This window comes from Meriones unguiculatus, chromosome 2 (genome assembly GCF_030254825.1).
Source record: "Meriones unguiculatus strain TT.TT164.6M chromosome 2, Bangor_MerUng_6.1, whole genome shotgun sequence".
Lineage (NCBI taxonomy): Eukaryota > Metazoa > Chordata > Mammalia > Rodentia > Muridae > Meriones > Meriones unguiculatus.
In genome coordinates this window covers 44,255,915-44,273,997 of record NC_083350.1, presented here as the reverse complement: position 1 = coordinate 44,273,997, position 18,083 = coordinate 44,255,915, and the positions used below count along the sequence as shown (strand labels likewise).

General features: G+C 36.6%; 1 protein-coding gene across 1 annotated transcript in view; it reads left to right on the top strand.

The window, feature by feature from the left end:
- Window positions 1-2,166: 2,166 nt before the first annotated feature.
- Spink5 (serine peptidase inhibitor Kazal type 5) overlaps window positions 2,167-18,083 on the top strand; it is a 71,874-nt gene continuing 55,957 nt past the window's right edge. Inside the window, exons 1-4 of the mRNA XM_021664017.2 lie at window positions 2,167-2,270; window positions 3,475-3,500; window positions 6,637-6,764; window positions 9,360-9,432. Coding sequence (XP_021519692.1) covers window positions 2,213-2,270; window positions 3,475-3,500; window positions 6,637-6,764; window positions 9,360-9,432 — 285 coding nt within the window. The 5' untranslated portion in view covers window positions 2,167-2,212. The remainder of the gene's footprint in view (window positions 2,271-3,474; window positions 3,501-6,636; window positions 6,765-9,359; window positions 9,433-18,083) is intronic.

Sequence of the window (18,083 nt, the reverse complement as noted above, 5' to 3'; positions counted from 1 at the left end):
AATGACCTCCAGAATTGCAAGGTTCCTGAAGTGAACTGGAGAGAAAGCCCTTTTGGCATGGGCAGCTAATGGGATCTTTCAATATTTGGGGAACAGGGTGTTCTCCCCTCCTGGGAGTGGAGGCTCTGGCTGTCAGTGAGGAGCACTTTGCCAGAAGGGAGGAATCCGCCTCTTCATGTTTCCTCATAGCAGAGATTCCTCAAGGAGACACTCACTGTTGGCTCCTTTGTTCCTCCCCGGCTCTACATCCTCCCCTGGGAATAGTATTCATCTGGTCTGGTGTCGGGATCACCCGAGCATTTTACACAGTCACTGATTCAATTGTACTAACTTGCTTACCAGCAGACACAGAAGGTTTCATGTGGTCTGACTGGGCAGGTACAAGAGAAATTATATTAGTATGTGTCCATCAAGATGTAAAATGATTTGACAGGAACAAGGATGCTTATGAACACAATTATGAAAAGAAAACGAGGCTTTTGATTTTAACTTCCCTTTGGAATGCAGATGCTCAGTTAACTTGTAACTGTTGTTGAGGTCCAGGTTTGAGCGAGTTGACTTTAATAACGTAGGTTCTTGACAACCTACGCTATCTAGTCCAAGTGTGCTGCTAGGAGACCAGCTACCACTGGCTGCAAAGCTCACCGTGTATTCTTGGTATTGTTAAACACAGTTCAGTTCTATGCACACACCACAGTGTGTGCCTATTTACTCGGCTTTGCATGTTAGGAAACAGTCTCAGAGGAACGAAGCCACTTGCCCAAGGCAGCAGAGCATTCGGTGAGTCAAGTTTTGGACTCGGAGAGATCTTGTTCCAAAGCTGGTGCGTTTCCATTACGCCGTAGTCACACCGACAGGAATAGAAACGGGCCGCCTGACTCCCTGCCCTGTTTTCCTGGGTTTTCTAACCCGCGGAGGTTATACGGAGACCTTGCTCCCAGGGTCACTGCTCTTGCTCAACACCGGAAATGTGATAAAACTACTACAAAGTTAGTCGGCAATGGTTGTTTTCTAAGTAATGAATTATTTCATGAGAGAAAAATGGAGAAAAATCTGACTTCAGATTTTGCTGGTGCCGATATTATAAAAAGGTCTTTGATTTCAGGATCCCTTTTTTCTCTATTAGGTATGGACCCTGAGAATTTCTAAAACCAAAATATTTGGTTCTGGCTTCAGTTACTTTTTTAAATGTCTTTTAGCTAGGAGACCTAAGCCCACTGTGAAAGACATACATAATGTACTGCTTGTAGAATACAACAAACAAGCAGACAAAAACATCCTAGAAAAAAATCATATTTCATACATTTTAATCTTTAATAACTTATTATTTTCCTTGCAGAAAGGCCGAGTAATAAAAGAATAAATTTAATTTAGCAGTGTAATTTGGATATTATGGACTATGGAAAGTTCAGTCTTGAATCTCTAATGTTTAGGAGGAGTGTGGCATTTGGTCAGGATAAAACAGTCTTTTGACTGAGAAGTATTTTCGTGGGTCTGGGCAAGGATGCAGTTCAGCATCTCTCAGATGTTAGACTAGTGCTTCAGCACTGGACCACATCTGCAGCCCTAAGGGAAGTCTTTATAGTTAGGTAGAAGACATTTTCACAAAGTTCCTGCTCTCACCCACAAGTGTGCAGTGAAAAGAACGCCAGCTCTGTAGTCACTGTGTGGGAGGGAAATCTTACACTTCAGAATATCTATGGGTGGAATTAGTGGGAACCCCAGGTTCTCTCATCATACACAACGTTTTCCAGAGAAAATCTACTTTTTTTTTTCTGATGGGCAAGACAACCAATTTGTCTACTTTTCCCTTCTCCTCTCACTTCTGAAGGGAGGTCAGTTAGAGAGAGGCAGGTCTAACTAGGAGATAGCATAGCTAGTATTACAGAGGAGCCCACACAGGATAGAAATGATCAATGTGAGGCAGGGTCCTCTCTTCAGCCTTCTGGGGACGCGTATCGCGAAAATAGATCATTGTTTTAGAAGTAGACATTACTGTTTAAACCTGAGCAGTAATCATGGCTGGTCAGGATATCAAAAGATGGAAACTCAATGGTGTCCTCTAAGGAGGCCAGTGTGAGCCTGAACAACTGGTTCTGCCTATGTGTCACCAGCACATATAAAAGTGAGCTGTGCCTCACGAGTTCAGTCTTAAAGCACCAGCTGAGCAATGCTCAGAGCAAACCTGTAACCGACTTACATCATCTTCAGCATGAAGATAGCCACGGTGGTGCCAATGCTTCTGACCCTGGCTCTCTATCTCACACAAGGTGAGCAATCTGCATACAACTCAAGTTTCTTGCCTCACATCTCAGAGCCTGGGGGACTTTTCTCACCCAACTCCACTTAGAAAATGTGTGTGTGTGTGTGTGTGTGTGTGTGTGTGTGTGTATCTTGAACCATCTTTAAAAACAGGAAGGGGTTGGAGAACAATTGAGTTTTTATTTTTAAGAGGCCCTCTTGATAATTTTATACTAATTCTGCAAAGTCAATAGATTAGTCTGTATAGTCCTTCACTAAGCATCCAGTTTTTCCTACTTATAAGATGCTTAAAACTGGCCGGTATTTAATACATGTGTTTTGATAATATATGTACAAATGAATACTAAAATAAATTAATGTAGTATGAAATAAATTATATTAACTGTTTTAAAACAATATTGCCTTATATGTAATTTTATCTTAAAATTCTTAAATGTCTAAAATATCTTAAAAATGAATTTAAAATATTGTTCCTGAAGGATAAAGTACTTTTGTGAGAACTAGAAAATAAATTTTCTAATTTGTGTTTGACTGCTAAGGCCACCTTTCTCTGACAAGTGCATTTTAAAATACAAAACCTCAGATATAAAGCTGTTGAGATCATTATACACAAATGATGTCTAGTTGCCTAAAATAAATATATAGTTAAAAATGTAGGTATTAGAGAGAAATTTAATGAGAGTACAATAGCCTGTGACTTTAATTAATCTTAATTTCAGACAAATCTCTGGTATTTGCATCTGTAATGAGGAAGTAGAATCATCAGAATTCAGAAAATGAAATTATATATATATATATATACATATACATATATAAAATTTCAGCTTCATATTATCTGAGTGTTTTAAGTTATATTCAGTTAGCATGATGTATTTGGCATATGCACTATGCTATCATCTATCAAGGGAGAATGACATGTTTTATTTTGCAATGAGTTTTTGGGGAGGTAGATGGTCTAGTAGGGGTAGAAAACATGTTAGTGTTATTTCACAAAGTAAATTCAACCTCCTAAGTGATTGGGCCTTTGTGACCATCTCCTGGTACACTGCTTTCACTTGATTTGCCACCGTAAATCTTAATACATTCACGATAATTTGTGGTTTTAAAATACATTGTCAGTAAAGCAATAAGTTCCCTTCATGAAGTGAATCATGTCTAATTTATTATATAGTTTACATTCTCGTAACTTTGGTTTTTGCATTTCTATCCCAGATGCCGCCAGTGGGAAAGAAAATCAGGTCAGTTTTGCTTCTTCTCATTGAACTCATTCCAAGTTCCCTAAAGAAAAGTGATTTGTGGCCAACACCTTCGTGTTAATAACACAGAGAGCATACTGACAGGCACTAATAGCTTCTGTTAAAAACAGAGAAGCAAGTCCCTATGGATCAAATATAATTGTTTCTCTCTCTGTCTTTCCCTCTTTTTCTCTCAACATTGCTGAAATAGTGCCTTAAACCACCATAGAGAAATATAAAATCAACTATGCTAATCAAAATTACTATTGTTCCACTAAGCAGCTAAAAGCCAGGATACAACAAAATATTTTCTGGTAATTGTCATACAAAGAAAGATCTGTCTGTAGATAGTCCATAGTCAATGCACACACATGCATACATGTGCATGCACAATTAAATAAACATTTATTTAATAGCAATTATATTTCTAACCTTCTTTTGAAGTGCCAGACTGTTCTAAAGTAAACAAAAGGATATCAACCCGTAGTGCTCTGAAACGTTATTTTTGTAGCAGTAAACAAAGGAATTAGTAGATAAATTTCATAACTATATGGCACATTAATAATAGTGCTAAGAAGAAAAAGAGTAATATGCAGAATATTGCAGGAACTAAAGTTTGTCTCCACTTCTAAATGGGATAAGCACACAGAGTTTTCTCTATGAGAAAGCATGGGAAGAAGGATCAAAAACCAAGAGAGATCTTGACACTTTATAGCAGCTCATGTAGAAGCAACTGTGAGGGCTGAGCCCTAGATGCAGGATGGTATTCAGCTAACTGTGATAGGCCTGGTATTGAGAAAAAAAATCTTCTTGTATAGAAACACATTTTATATCTACTTGGAAGATAATTGAAAAGGCCATGTCTTTGTCATGTACATATTTTATTTTATCCACAAGCACTCTGCATTACACTACTGTATCATTTAAATCAATATTGCATGTGTAGAAAACTTTGATACATTTCTCAAAGGCCATGAACATTAAATAAATGAATAAATGAAGCAGCTTTTTTACACCAAACTTCTTTAAAATATGATTAAAGTATTTTCTTATTGTATCTTACTGTAACTGTTTTTCTAAAGAAATATTGTTATATAAATATTACAAAGTATTTTGCTTGTGGCTTGTATTATTTGACCCAATTTTGGCTAATAAATGAGAATTCAAGAGAATATGGTAGCATCTTAATTTTAGAGAACTGGGCACATGATGAAATCCCAGAGCACAGGCAGTGTTTGAAAATTTTGCACTGATTTTTTTTTCATATCATTAAATTTTATTGTACTTAAAACTTTTTTCTTGAAAAACAGGTTGTGTTTTTGAACTGGAACTTTTAAGGAATTACACATAATCGTGAGATTTAGGAGTTCAACTGTGACGTTATAGAATCTAATCAAAACTGAATTGATGCTGTCCTTTTATGATTTAACTATTAAAACGATTTAGTTTCATTCTACTATTATCATGACTCTTTTTTTTTGTAAACATATTGTCCAATATCTACCTCACAAGAGTTATGTTTTTATTGAAAAAAATCTAGCCTTTCTGTTAGAAGTAAGGCTCTGCCGAAGCATTTACATTAGCCAATCTAGATAGTAAGTTTCTCTATTGGCAAAACCATCTAAGAACCAGACACCAGATCTCCAGGTGGCCAGCTGATAGTTTGTTACCATAAATTGCTACTTCTTCTCTCTGAGAGATCACTGGACAGTGATAATAATCAAAGATGTTTTAGCAGTTCACTCTCAGCAAAATTTCCTGACAATGGCCTGGTCACTGATACCTTTTTTTACTTCTCACTAATCATTCTGTACGTAGTTCCAGCTTCCAGACATATATAAGAAGGTGGATTAAATACAATGATACTCATTGGTCTCTATGAGCTACCCAGACTAGCATCTTTCCACTATTTGGCTAATGGATTATAGTATTAAATTTAACAGATATCTATAAAGAATGATTGTTGACAGGCTGAATTATTACATAGGTTCTTTTTTGTTTTTGTTTTTCCTTTTTTTTTTTTTTTTTTTTGAGAGTCCATACACTCCTATGATCAGTTTTTTGGGGAGAGGTGTGTTTGATAGTTTGAACAAAAGAGATTATTACCTATCAACTGATCTAAGCACCAGAACTAGGATTTTTTTTTTTTTTTTCAAAATCAAAAGAAAGCATCAACCTTGGATTTGGCTGGGCTGATCTAAGGGTCTACTAAGCTTTCTCAGTTGGTAGTGAAGGTAGCATTTTGAATCTCTGCTCACTTCCACAGACATGGACTGTTGCCCTTCAGATATACTTCAGTCCCAAACAAAGGCAGAGTGACACAGAGAGCAAATCTAGAAGATCATAACGTGTTTGAGGATGTTGCACAGACAAAAGTAATACTCGAGACTGTGCCAAACGGTAAACTGGGATTCCAAGTGTCTTGGTCTGTCCTAAGCCTTGGGGAAAAGAACCCTGAATCTTTAGTTCCATTAGTTCTGAAGCAAATCAGCCTCTGATATGAGGCCAATGGTGTGCCAAAGGTTCTGGGATTTGTCTAGAGAATTAATCATTATACAAACTTGTTTTCCTAATATGAAGGAGCACTTTGTAAACATTAATAACTGCTAATATTGCTATGAGAAATGAAATATACATTTCAGAGTACATGGTAGGACCTCTTAGCAGTGTCCAGTGCTCATACACATATCTACCTACTTCCAGTTCTCTAGCAATCCTCTCTCATTCTAGTAGCTGTTACTATTGTTTCACTATGTGCTGGTATTCAATGTATGAGCTTAGTGTATTGTTATTATTTTTGTAGTAGTAGTTGTTACATCCACTGTCACCACAACAATAGTAATAAAGGAAGAGCTTTTACTTATTAAATGTTTATGACGTGTCAAGGATTCTTTGAGGTCACTAGTGTCACCCTGGAAGATCACTAAGGAACATTTGTCTCCATACTCTTTTCTGTTTAATCAACTGTTAGATAAATGATTATCAAGTTGAGCTTACTGTCTCTAACAGTAAAGCTGGAGCCATGATTTTTGTGTTGTTTGAGCTGTTGTTGACTGAATAGTTTCTTTACATGGGCATAGTGCTATTGAACAAAGTTGTTTGAGGAAATGCTTAAATGATACAACTATATCTTTTGCAGGACTCATGCACTGAATTTCGAGCATTGATGAAAAATGGGAAACTTTTGTGTTCCCATGGCAAGAAACATTCTGAAATCCTCAATGACATTGCTTTCCAAAATAAATGCATGTCGTGCAAAATGATACTGTGAGTAAAATACTTTTGCTTCTGCAGGTTCAAATGACCAACTAGTCTCTGAAATAATGAGGGTATGGTGGTCCATTTTAATTTCCTCTTTCAATGCAATTTTTTTAAAACCTAAAAAAGTAAATATACACTGTAGAGAGCTGCGGAATGCTATGCCTTAAAGGTGGAGCTGGTTTCTGCCTTCCACCTTCCCGATGGTGAGTGCTCTCTGTCAATTCCGCATTTGGCTAAGGCTGAGGATCTGGCTTGCTTCCATGTATGTGGACCTATCTGCATTGCCCATGTGGCATGCCTGGGTTGGCTACCCAGAGGCTATTTAAGCTGTGGGCTGGCTTGACCCAGGGTCCGAGGATTGTTCAAGGTTCCTGAATAAACTGCATTGAAAAAAAAAACAATGATATGAAACCGATTGTTATAAACACATGTAACGCAGTTACATTAAATGAAAACGCCTTCTTCAAACTGTTTATAGAAATGTATTATTGTTGTGTGTGAGTGCATGACAGTGTGGGTGCCCATGCCACAGTGGGTGTATAGGTGGCAGAGGAGAACTTTGTGAAGCAGGTTCTCTCCTTCCACCTTTCCATGGGTTCCAGGGGTTCAGGTTATCAGACTTGTAGGGCAGTGCATTTACTCACAGAGCCACCTTGCTGGACACCTCTTAGGACCATAGTTGAAAATGTGCATCTCTTCTAGAAAGAATAAAGGTAAGCAGGGGAAGGTTGTTATGAGGATTTTCGTTAAAACTTTTCTCTCTGTGTTAAGAACTAATCAGCAGAGAGAGGGATGGGAGGGAGGGGATAGAGAGACAGAGAGAGAGAGAGAGAGAGAGAGAGAGAGAGGTCTTTACAAGTAGAAATTTTGAAAGAATGTATTCTGGTTTTCATGTTAAAAAGGTGATTTGAAATTCGTTAGGAAATTCCAGAGAGTCTTGATTGGTTCAGGAAACCCCACAATAAAATTTTTTAATTCTCTGAAAAAAAAAGTAAATATACATGCTGAGCAGGCCATTGTGACACCTTCTATCAGATAAAACTTGATCATTGCCACCAACTTAGATTTTAATGGGATTTCCAATGCCTTTCATGGAGCCTCATGCTAGTATCTTAACCAGCCCTTTTGTCTTGTGGGGGTGTGGTTCCACGTTGCACTTTCTGCTTCTAAGATTAAAACAAAACAAAACAAAACAAAAACTTATGAAAGTTAAATTCCATGGTCCTGTTAAGACTTGACTCAGCTGTAGATGAGAGGCAAAGAAGATTCCCCAAGAAGTAACCAGACTTGCCTGGTGGCTTGCCAGACAGTAGAAAGATTTATGCAGAACGCACTTAGACTCTTGGGGTGCAGGGGGAGAATCTGCTGGGATTACACAAGGGTGCGGTAGACTAGAGATCTGACTGCAGCTTTCACTGCCGTGCTCAGAAAGAATTAGTATACTGGAAATTTACCAGGCTGTTGCTCAATGCTTCAGCAATGATACAATATTCTTAACTTGAGTTCTTTCTCTTCAGTGGCAAGCAGGATGCAGTAGAAGGTTTGATTTATCAGTTTTAAATTCTCAAAACAGAGCATTACAGTTATTTTTCAGGATTCTTTTTGGGTATTTTTCCTAGTGTCAGGGATTGAACCTAGGGCTTCCTGGATACTAGGCAAGGACTGTACCACTGAAACACAACTGTAGACCTCTAATATATTTTTTAACAGGGACCCCTCTTCAATTTCTGAGTATTACCAAGACTCCAGTACTGTTACCACTGTTACCAAATGGCTTACCCACTTAAGACAATTATCCTTTTAATTGGTTTTTCAAAAGTCAAGATGGTATATGTCAAGGTTTTAATGTGACATATTCAATAACATTGATATAACAAAGCATTGTAAGTGTGCTTTACTTCTACTGATGAGACTGAAGAATGAAGAAAATTGGCAGGACAGGACTTAGGGTGAGGGGAGAATATGAGGTGGAGTGATGTTTTCTCATTCACTTGAAATCAGCATGAGAACCAGGTAATGTTTGATTTACAACAAAGATTCATTCTTGGCATATACGTGAAGCCAAAGCTATGAATAGAATAATATTATTGAGAAATAATTTTAAACAGGAGTAAAGGTCTGTAAGACAGAACAAGATAGTTTATTACTAGAGTCTCTTGTTAAATTGTTATTATTTTCTTTTTGTAACTGTGTCATAAAATAGTTGGCTTAGCTGGGAAGAGGGGGATTATAGACTGCTAGATAGTAACTTTCCCACTGATAATGGACTGTCTAATTCAGTGTAAATAGTCTTTTAAATGTTGCAAATGACACAGACAGAGTTTAGATTGGCAAGATAGTCTTCTTGCTGCAGGAAGTATTTGATGTCTGATATGTCTAAACACCAAGTTTCTTGCCTCTTCTAGTCCATATTTGAGAGTTTTTCCCCACATTGTGTGGATAGCTGAACGATCTTGCTCATCAGTAAAGGCTCTATTTTTCACTCTGGCATGTCAAAGTAGGCTCAAGAAAACAAAATGAACTCTACCATGTAAGTTTTTATTCCTAAAAGTTGGCAAGCAGTTCTAACTTCAAATTATATTATTGCTTCCTCTTGCTCAGGGAATTAGAAGCAACGTTCAAGAAGAGGGCAAGGCATTTGTCAAGAGCCACCAGGGCCACTGTCCCAGCAAAGGTGAGACTATCTGGAGTCAACCAATTATGTTTGCTTCGGAGATGATGCTGGACTCTATTTAGAATTATCTGTTTGTTTCCTAATTATGTGTTGTGAAGCCAACCACTTAGAAGGGTGGGAATGTGGCTTAGTCCAGGGGTGGGCTAAGTATCTGGTACAGCATGTCCACAGGCCCAACCCATGACCCATCTCTGAAAACACTGTCAGGTGCCGAGAGGTGGAGCAAGTCAGGTGGGTGAGCTTTCTGGGACTGTTTCTCTCCCCTCCTGTTTGTCCAGTTCCTGTAAGAACATTTCTTGGAAGATAGAGATAATGCCATTTTTCAGAACTCTTACTGTCTATGCAATTTGGGCAATCTGTATCCCTGGGTGTCACTAGCCATGGTGTTTAACCATATATGGGCAGGCATTAGATCATTCTCTTTACTTTATCTTTTTCTGCTTTATTCCTTCTGATTTCTCTTGTATAACACCTGGAATGTTCATGTTGAGATTCAAGTTAACATTTTGCATGAGTTAGGTGTCCAGTGGTTAAAAGAAAAACAACTCATAAAATAATAGGGGGGAAAACAGACAATGAATGGATAAGGAGCATCACACAACCTTTCACTAGATCACTATATTTTATTACTTTAAAAAATCCAAAAATAAAATTTAAAAATATTACAAAATTAAAATAAAAACATTTCCATATAAACGAAAATGTCTGTTACAAAAAAAAAATCTCACAATTGTAGCTGACAGAACTTTGGCTGTTACCACAAACCTGCCGACCACATCACCTCCAGATCCCCTATGCTATGTCCTCTTTAGCTTCTTCGTTCTCTTCCTCCTCCTTTGACCCTGATGTATAATTAAAATGATCAGTCAAGGTAGACACACCCTAATTACTCCTAGCATCCATGGTCTAGCTCTGCTACCATCTATCTTGGCAGTGCAGCCCAGGAATGTCTGAGAACTTCAGCCTCCGCCATAAACATAGTTGACTAAATTCTTCTCCTGGGCTCAGTCAGTCTCACTTTTAAAGCAATACCAGGTCAGCCACTCAACCTGCCAATACCTGCAAATCCTTTGTTCATAATTAAAGGGACTACCGTTTAAGCTAGGAAGACTGGGAGGGTTTGGTTGTTACTTTGAAATCCAAGTTTCTCTTCTGAGACAAGGCCACTCTGCAAGAGCCTTTCTTGTTCCTTTTGTCTCCTTAGTTAAACCTCCAATGTCAATTAACAGTGTTCAAAAATATAAAACACAAGTAAATGAAATATATATATATTCACATATGAGCCACATAGATTTGCATACAAATATAAAAACTACTGCTACCTGTATGTTTACATCTGTAACATGAAATTTGCTAAATTTTAAGTGGTAATCTTAAGATTATAAAATGATGGAATTCTGTCTGCAATGTTAATTCTCTTAGCTTGATGATTAGGCTTGCAAATAACAGCTTCTTGCATTTTCATAGCAGACATATCAGCCACTACAAATCATATAAAGTAAGATTTCAAAATTTAATTCAATTGAAGAAAGAGAAAGAGAAGCAAATATAAACTTTAGGGAATGATAACAACCATTCATCTCTGTAGCACATTGTATACTATGTAGAGTTTTTAAAATATGAATGGTGAAAATGAAGACTATGAGTTTAATGTATAGGGAAAAATAAAATGTTCTTGTGTGTATACTGTTGTTCATTCTGGCTCAAAAATAATTGAAGTAGTTAGTTAAAATTAATTCAAAAATACCTAAACAATCATGTTAAAACTATAAAGGAAATAATAAGAAACAAACTTAATTTCACTACAAATAAATTATTTCTAAAAAAAATCTTTAAAATTTTTTAAAAATAAAGATTTTGGTATTTGGAGAATTAGCTGACAATATAAATAGATTATGAAAGCAAATTAATTCTTGACTTATACAGGAATAAAAATAATGGAAAAAAAGGAGAAAACTGCATCAAAACTTGAAAGACTTAGAGTCTTTCTGGGACAAGAGATGTAAGATAGCAATGCCAGACAAAAACAAAAAAGAAAAGAAAAGAAAAGAAAAGAAAAGAAAAGAAAAGAAAAGAAAAGAAAAGAAAAGAAAAGAAAAGAAAAGAAAAGAAAGAAATATTCTTGGAAGCACTGTGACCTCCAATGTCTCATGAAAAGTCCTCTGACTTTCACATGTATACCTGCGTTTACACACACATACACACACATCATATAACATCTCAGACATACATCACATCTGAAACACAGAAAATTAATAATAATTAAACACACAAATAACATTCAAGCCAGATGTAAGTCAACTAAAGGACTTGAATCAGAAGGGACTCAGAGGGGCTGGAGAGATGGCTCAGTGGTTCTATTCCCCAAACCCAGTGGTTCACAACATTTGTAACTTCATTTCCAGGGGATCCAATATTCTCTTTTGGTTCTGTGGGTACCATTCATCCACATGATGCACAGATAAACATGCAGGCAAAACATTGATTCACATACAATAAAATAAACTACCTTCCAAAAAGTAGAAAGGCAATCAAAGGAAAGTCCAGGCACAGGAGAATCTATGGGGTACTAATAGAAAAAAAATGCCCCAGTCTTCCACAGTCTCTCAGAAAAGAAAGGACCATTTTCCACCTCATTCTACAAGGTCAACATTATTTTTAAAAATATTCAAAAGAAACAATTATTAACAGGAAGCTACTGACATGTTAAATGAAAATCAGGAAATCCTAACAAAATTGCATCAAGTGTAATCCACAAGCTTAGAAAGATTACAACCACCAGCAAGACGAAGCTAGTAAACACTGAAAGTTCACTTTACAGTAACAAAAAACTATTAGCTAGTCTAGCATACCATAGTGATAGGCTATAAGACAAAACCACATAATAGACATTGAAAGAGGGTTAGCAAAATCCAGCAGCTGAGAAAATAACTGTGTAAATAAAGGTTTACCGATGGAGAACAACTATAAAAAATGTTGGCACCATGATAGGGATCAAAGAATAAATACTTTGTCCTTACAATTAAAGAGAGAAAAGAGTGGTTTATTCTTAATATTTTAATCAACATTGAGCTGGAACTTCTAGTCACTGTTAGACAAATTTATTTAAAGAAATACACAGTTGTCAAAGAAAAAAACGTATCTGTAATTGCAGAATTGTGGTATGATAATATATGCATGTAAATTACAAAGTTCCCAAGGGGGAAAAACTGTTAGAACTAGTGAGTGTGTGTAGAATTGAATTGATGTACAGGCTTATTTATAAAACCCAACTCTACTTACATTCATTAGCAATAAATAATTCAAGAAATAAATAAATTAATTTAATTAATTGTAACATAAAATGTGTAAAGAGAAGTGTGTGGCTTATACTACAAAACATTGCAAAAAGAAATGGAAGATTTAAACAGAGTCGTGTATTAGGTGGACTCAGGAACTATGGGGCTCTACAAGACTATAATAAAGCTTAAAACCCTACTGTCTAGGGACCACATAGTCACCCTGGCATTGCAGCTTAGGACTATATTCACATGTTTGTAGTGATACCGAGATAAACAAACTTACTGCACTGCCGGCCATGTAAAGGTGAAATGGATGCAACTGTGCTCACTGCACAATCGTTGCTGAATGTTGCTAGTTTACATATTTAATATGCTTTACTTTTCATATTTATTCCAGAAGCAAGTCTACTTACAAAAGCAGTTTAATATGAAAGAGTGGCATGTGTCACAAGCCACACACTCATACATTTAATTCATTGTGTCTCTTGATTATATCATTTTATTTGCTTGTTTTTTTGCGTGTGTTTTTTCTTTTATTGAATTTTTTACATTTTTTTTTACAGTTTATTCACTTTGTATCCCAGCTATAGCCCCCTCCCTTATTCCCTCCCAACCCCATCCTCCCTCCCTCATCTCCTTCCATGCCCCTCTCCAAGTCCACTGATAGGGGAGATCTTCCTCTTCCATCTGACCCTAGCTTATCAGATCTCATCAGGACTTGATGCATTGTCCTCCTCTGTGACCTAGCAAGGCTGTTCCCCTCTCAGGCAGAGGTGGTCAAAAGAGCCACCAACTGAGTTCACGTCAGAGACAGTCCCTGTTCCCATTACTAGGGAACCCACTTGGATACTGAGCTGCCATGGGCTATATCTGAGCAGAGGTTCTAGGTTATCTCTATGAATGGTCCTTGGTTGGAGTATCAGTCTCAGAAAAGACTTCTGGGCTCAGATTTTTGTTGTTGTTGTTCTGTTACTCTCCTTGTGGAGCTCCTATCCCCTCCAGGTCTTTCTCTCTTCCTCTTCTTTCATAAGATTCCCTGCATTCTGCCCAAAGTTGGTTATGAGTCTCAGCATCTGCTTTGATACACTGCTGGGTAGTCTTTCAGAGGCCTTCTGTGATAGCTTCCTGTCCTGTTCCATTTTCTCCTTCTTCCAATGTCCATCCCATTTGTCTTTCTGAGTGAGGATAGATCAACTTACTTAGGGTCCTCCCTCTTGCTTAGCTTCTTTAGGTGTGCAGATTTTAGTATGTTTATCCTATACTATATATATGTGTGTGTGTATGTTATGGTTTAGCATAGGTGAGTAGTCAGCCATGCTATCTAAGCTTGTGAGATTACACTCTCCAATGATTTTACAATGATAAAATCATCCAAATGATGTATTTCTCAACACATGACCCCATAATTAAATGATACATGGCTATGATCCAATCATATAAAAGGATTAGATCATTTAATACATAAGTTCAAACTGAACTATAAATCTATAGTGTCAAACACCGCAAGATTTGTCAATATCATAGAATGGGACTTTGAATCTATGTCTTTATTATAAAATGATACATTAAACGTAAATTCATGGTTAGGGGGATGGAATGTGCATAGTTAAGAAGGAACATAGGTTTCTCCCTCTCCTTTTGTTAACCCACTTTTTATTTCACGCATACATATACCACAGACCCCTATAAACGTAATCCTTGGAAGCACAAAGTCAGACATGTATGGACATGCATAGAAATATTTTACAATTGCTTTTAATAGTTTAAAATTCAGATCAATTCAAGACATAACTGTCCAGAGGTGAGCTGATAAACAATTAAACTATATGCACGAAGTGGAGTATAAGTTGATAATGATAAACACTGTACAGCAGGCAGTTTTACAACACAAATGAATATAAAAAACAATTTGCAAAGTTAAAGGAGATAGAATCAAACAATAATATTTAAGATTCTGTTTGTAGGGAATTTTCAGAAATGGCAAATTTAGTCAAAAAGTGGTTCTGCTGTTGCCCAAAGTGGGATCCAAGTGACAGGATTATATTACAATATAACCCTAATACATATATAATGGGCCTAGAAATCCTGAGGTAGAAAAATATTTCCAAACTGGATTCTGATGATATTTTACAATTCTGTAGATTTATTTAAAAATTGTGTTATATAGTTGAGTGAATTTTATGACATATAAATAATACCTCAATAAAATTATATATATATATATATTAGAGTAACTTGTAAATTATTGATACACAAAGTTTTATACTACTTGAGAAAACATGATTGTAAAACTATTTAGACTTAGTCATTGTATGGATATTTTCATGGCTTAATGTCAATTAGAAAATATTTATTTATATATTCATGTTTTTATTGCATCATTGTATTTGATATTTGTGTAGTCATACATGTAATTGGTTTTTCATATGTATTAGCATTTAGATTTGATATGCCTTCATTATATTTATATCTGAATTTTTTATAGTTATTGCCTATTATAGTTCAATATTTTTCTCTCTTTTAGCGTTCATGCTAGAAATACCAACTCCTCATTAATGTTCTTTATTGTTTATATCTTTCATGGCATGCATATTTTATCTCTGTTCTTGTTTAATTTAATGTTTTGTTTTCTGACAATTATATCAGTTGTTATTTTCTAAAACTTGTAAGTTACCATATGAAATGATATATTTTCAAACATATATGACATTTTATTTTGTTCTTATCCTTTCCCTAATAGTGGTTCCCATGAAACCTTCACTTGCTTTTTATTCTTTTTTTAATTTAAATTATTTTTTATAATTTATTCACTTTACATCTCCCTTCCTCATCTCCTCCTGGTCCCACTCTCCCTCCCTCTTCCCCCTATTCTCCTCCCCTGTTTATGTCTCAGAAACTGGGGAGTTTTCCCCTACCCTCTCACCCCAGACTATGAAGTCTCATTAGGACTGCTTGTGTCCTCCTCCTCTGTGCTCTGGCAATGATCCCCCGCCAGGGAAAAGTGATCAAAGAGCTGGCAATAGAGTTCATGTCTGAGACAACCCCTGCTCCCCTTACTAGGGAACCCAGGTGAAGACTGAGCTGTGTATTGGCTACATCTGAGCAGAAGGTCTAGGTCCCCGTCAAGCATGGTAGTTGGTTAGTGCATTAGTCTTTGTAGGCCACCATGGGTCCAGATTTGTTGGTTCTGTTGGAGTTCTTCTTTTGGAGTTCTTGACCCTCTTGGCCCTCCTACTCCCCCTACTCTTTCCTATGACTCCCTCGCTCTGCCCAGTGTTTGGCTGGGAGTCTCAGCATCTGCTTCAATGCCCTGCTGGGTGGAGTCTTTAAGAGAATGTGTATGGTAGGCTCCATCCTGTTCCCTCTCTTCAACTGCTTTCATGTCTATTCTATTTGCATCCTCCCTAGGGTCCTCCTTGTTATTTAACCTCATTAGGTTTGTGTATTGTAGTATGTTTATCTTGTATTAAATGGCTAATATCCTCTTAGAACTGAGTGAATTCCATGTGTGTCTTTCTGCAACCTTCACTTTCTATTTTTTATGCCATGTGTACCGTCATCGTATTACATATGAATAATTGTTATACTTTTTGTAGTTTCCTTTTCCATCCTTTATACTGTCTTAATCATTTCCCACATCTACTTTCAGCTTTCATCACACCCAGAGATATACAGATTAAGACAAACACACACAGACAAACACAGATACACACAATATACAGAGACACACACACACAAACACAGACACATATACACAGGCAGACATACACATAGACACACTTATACACACAGAGACACATACAAAAACACACAAAAATGCACACATACATACATGTGCATGGAGAGATATACACAGGCACACACAGACAGAAACACATATAAACACAGAAATATACACAGATATATACATACATAGATACATATATATACATACATACACATGCACACAGACACACACACTCACACACACATAGCACTTAACATAATGGTGCCCAGTTGCATTCTTTTTTTCTGAAAATGTGATTATTTCATTCTTACAGCTTAATAAAATTCCATTGCGCTTACGTTACACATTTCTTTACCCCGTTCATCTGTCGATGAACATCTCGGATGATTCCATTTCTTAACTTTTGTGAATTGTACCACAACAACCATGGCTGCACAAGCACATCCATCGTTTGCCGAGCTGGAGTATTTCAGGCATATGAGCAGGAAGAGTGACAGCCGTGTCTCTGCGGTACCCTACTTTTAGTTTTAAGAGAAACCTGCAGTATGACCTCCATAATAGTTGTATCAATTTACATTCCACAAGGAATGTGAATAAGTTCCTCCGACTCTGCTGGCATCTGTCGACAGACAAGTGTGTATAAAATATCAGTGACTGGCGGTCTCAGGATTCTTGCCTCAGGCATTTCACTTTGCCATTATTAACTAAATAGTCTATAATACCCTCTAGTTAAGTAATATAGTACTTCATTAATTTACTGTTTGTTAACATAGTGCTTCATCATTTACTACTATAGTAATATAGCAGTTCATTATTTTAGCTTCATAAAGTGTTCCTATATTAGGTTTAAACTTTAATGAAATTTGGTTAGAAAACATAGACTGTGTTTAGGAATTCTTGCCACTTCTTCGCAATCTAATGTAGAATTAATTTTGATAATTTCTTATTATGTTACATAAGTTAGCAACATTTGTTTTGTTTCTGATATATTCTGGGGGAGAGATAAACACTTTACTTGCATTGAATATTCATGTTTTGATTATCACTGTTCACAATACCTATGACTTCTCTCTAGTTTGTCACTCCCGCAAATGCCAACTTCTTTTGGCACTGGCTTTTGCCACTGACAAGATCAGTAAAAAACCTATTATTTTGCCTAATGTATCTTTGACACTTAGGCCCTCTAGTTCCTCTTGTAACCTCGGAACATTACACTCTGGCAGACCATTGGAAAGCAAAGAGGCTATGGAGAAAGTTAGGCACATCTGCGAAGACATTGAATATGAAGCAGCACTCACAGAACATTATGGATAAATCTTCCCCAAACTGGATTTTTTTCCCCCACTTATACCATTTCCTGCAGATTTTATGTGGGACGGGGGAATTGAAAACCTGTCTCCATTGGGGCCATTCTTAGACTTTTTGCTTTATTTGACTTCCTCTGACATCTTTTGCCTTACTGATCTTTTGCTTGTTTGTTTTGACTTTTGTTTCTGTGACGTTTCAAAAGTGAAGACTTTTGTTTTCACGTTTTTTCCTGTTTCTTGGAAATGTTTGTTTGTTTGTTTGTTTCTTATTTTTTCTTCCTTTTTTGAAATTGAGATAAAAGAACTTAATGTTGGGTGATTAAGGAAGTGGAAGGA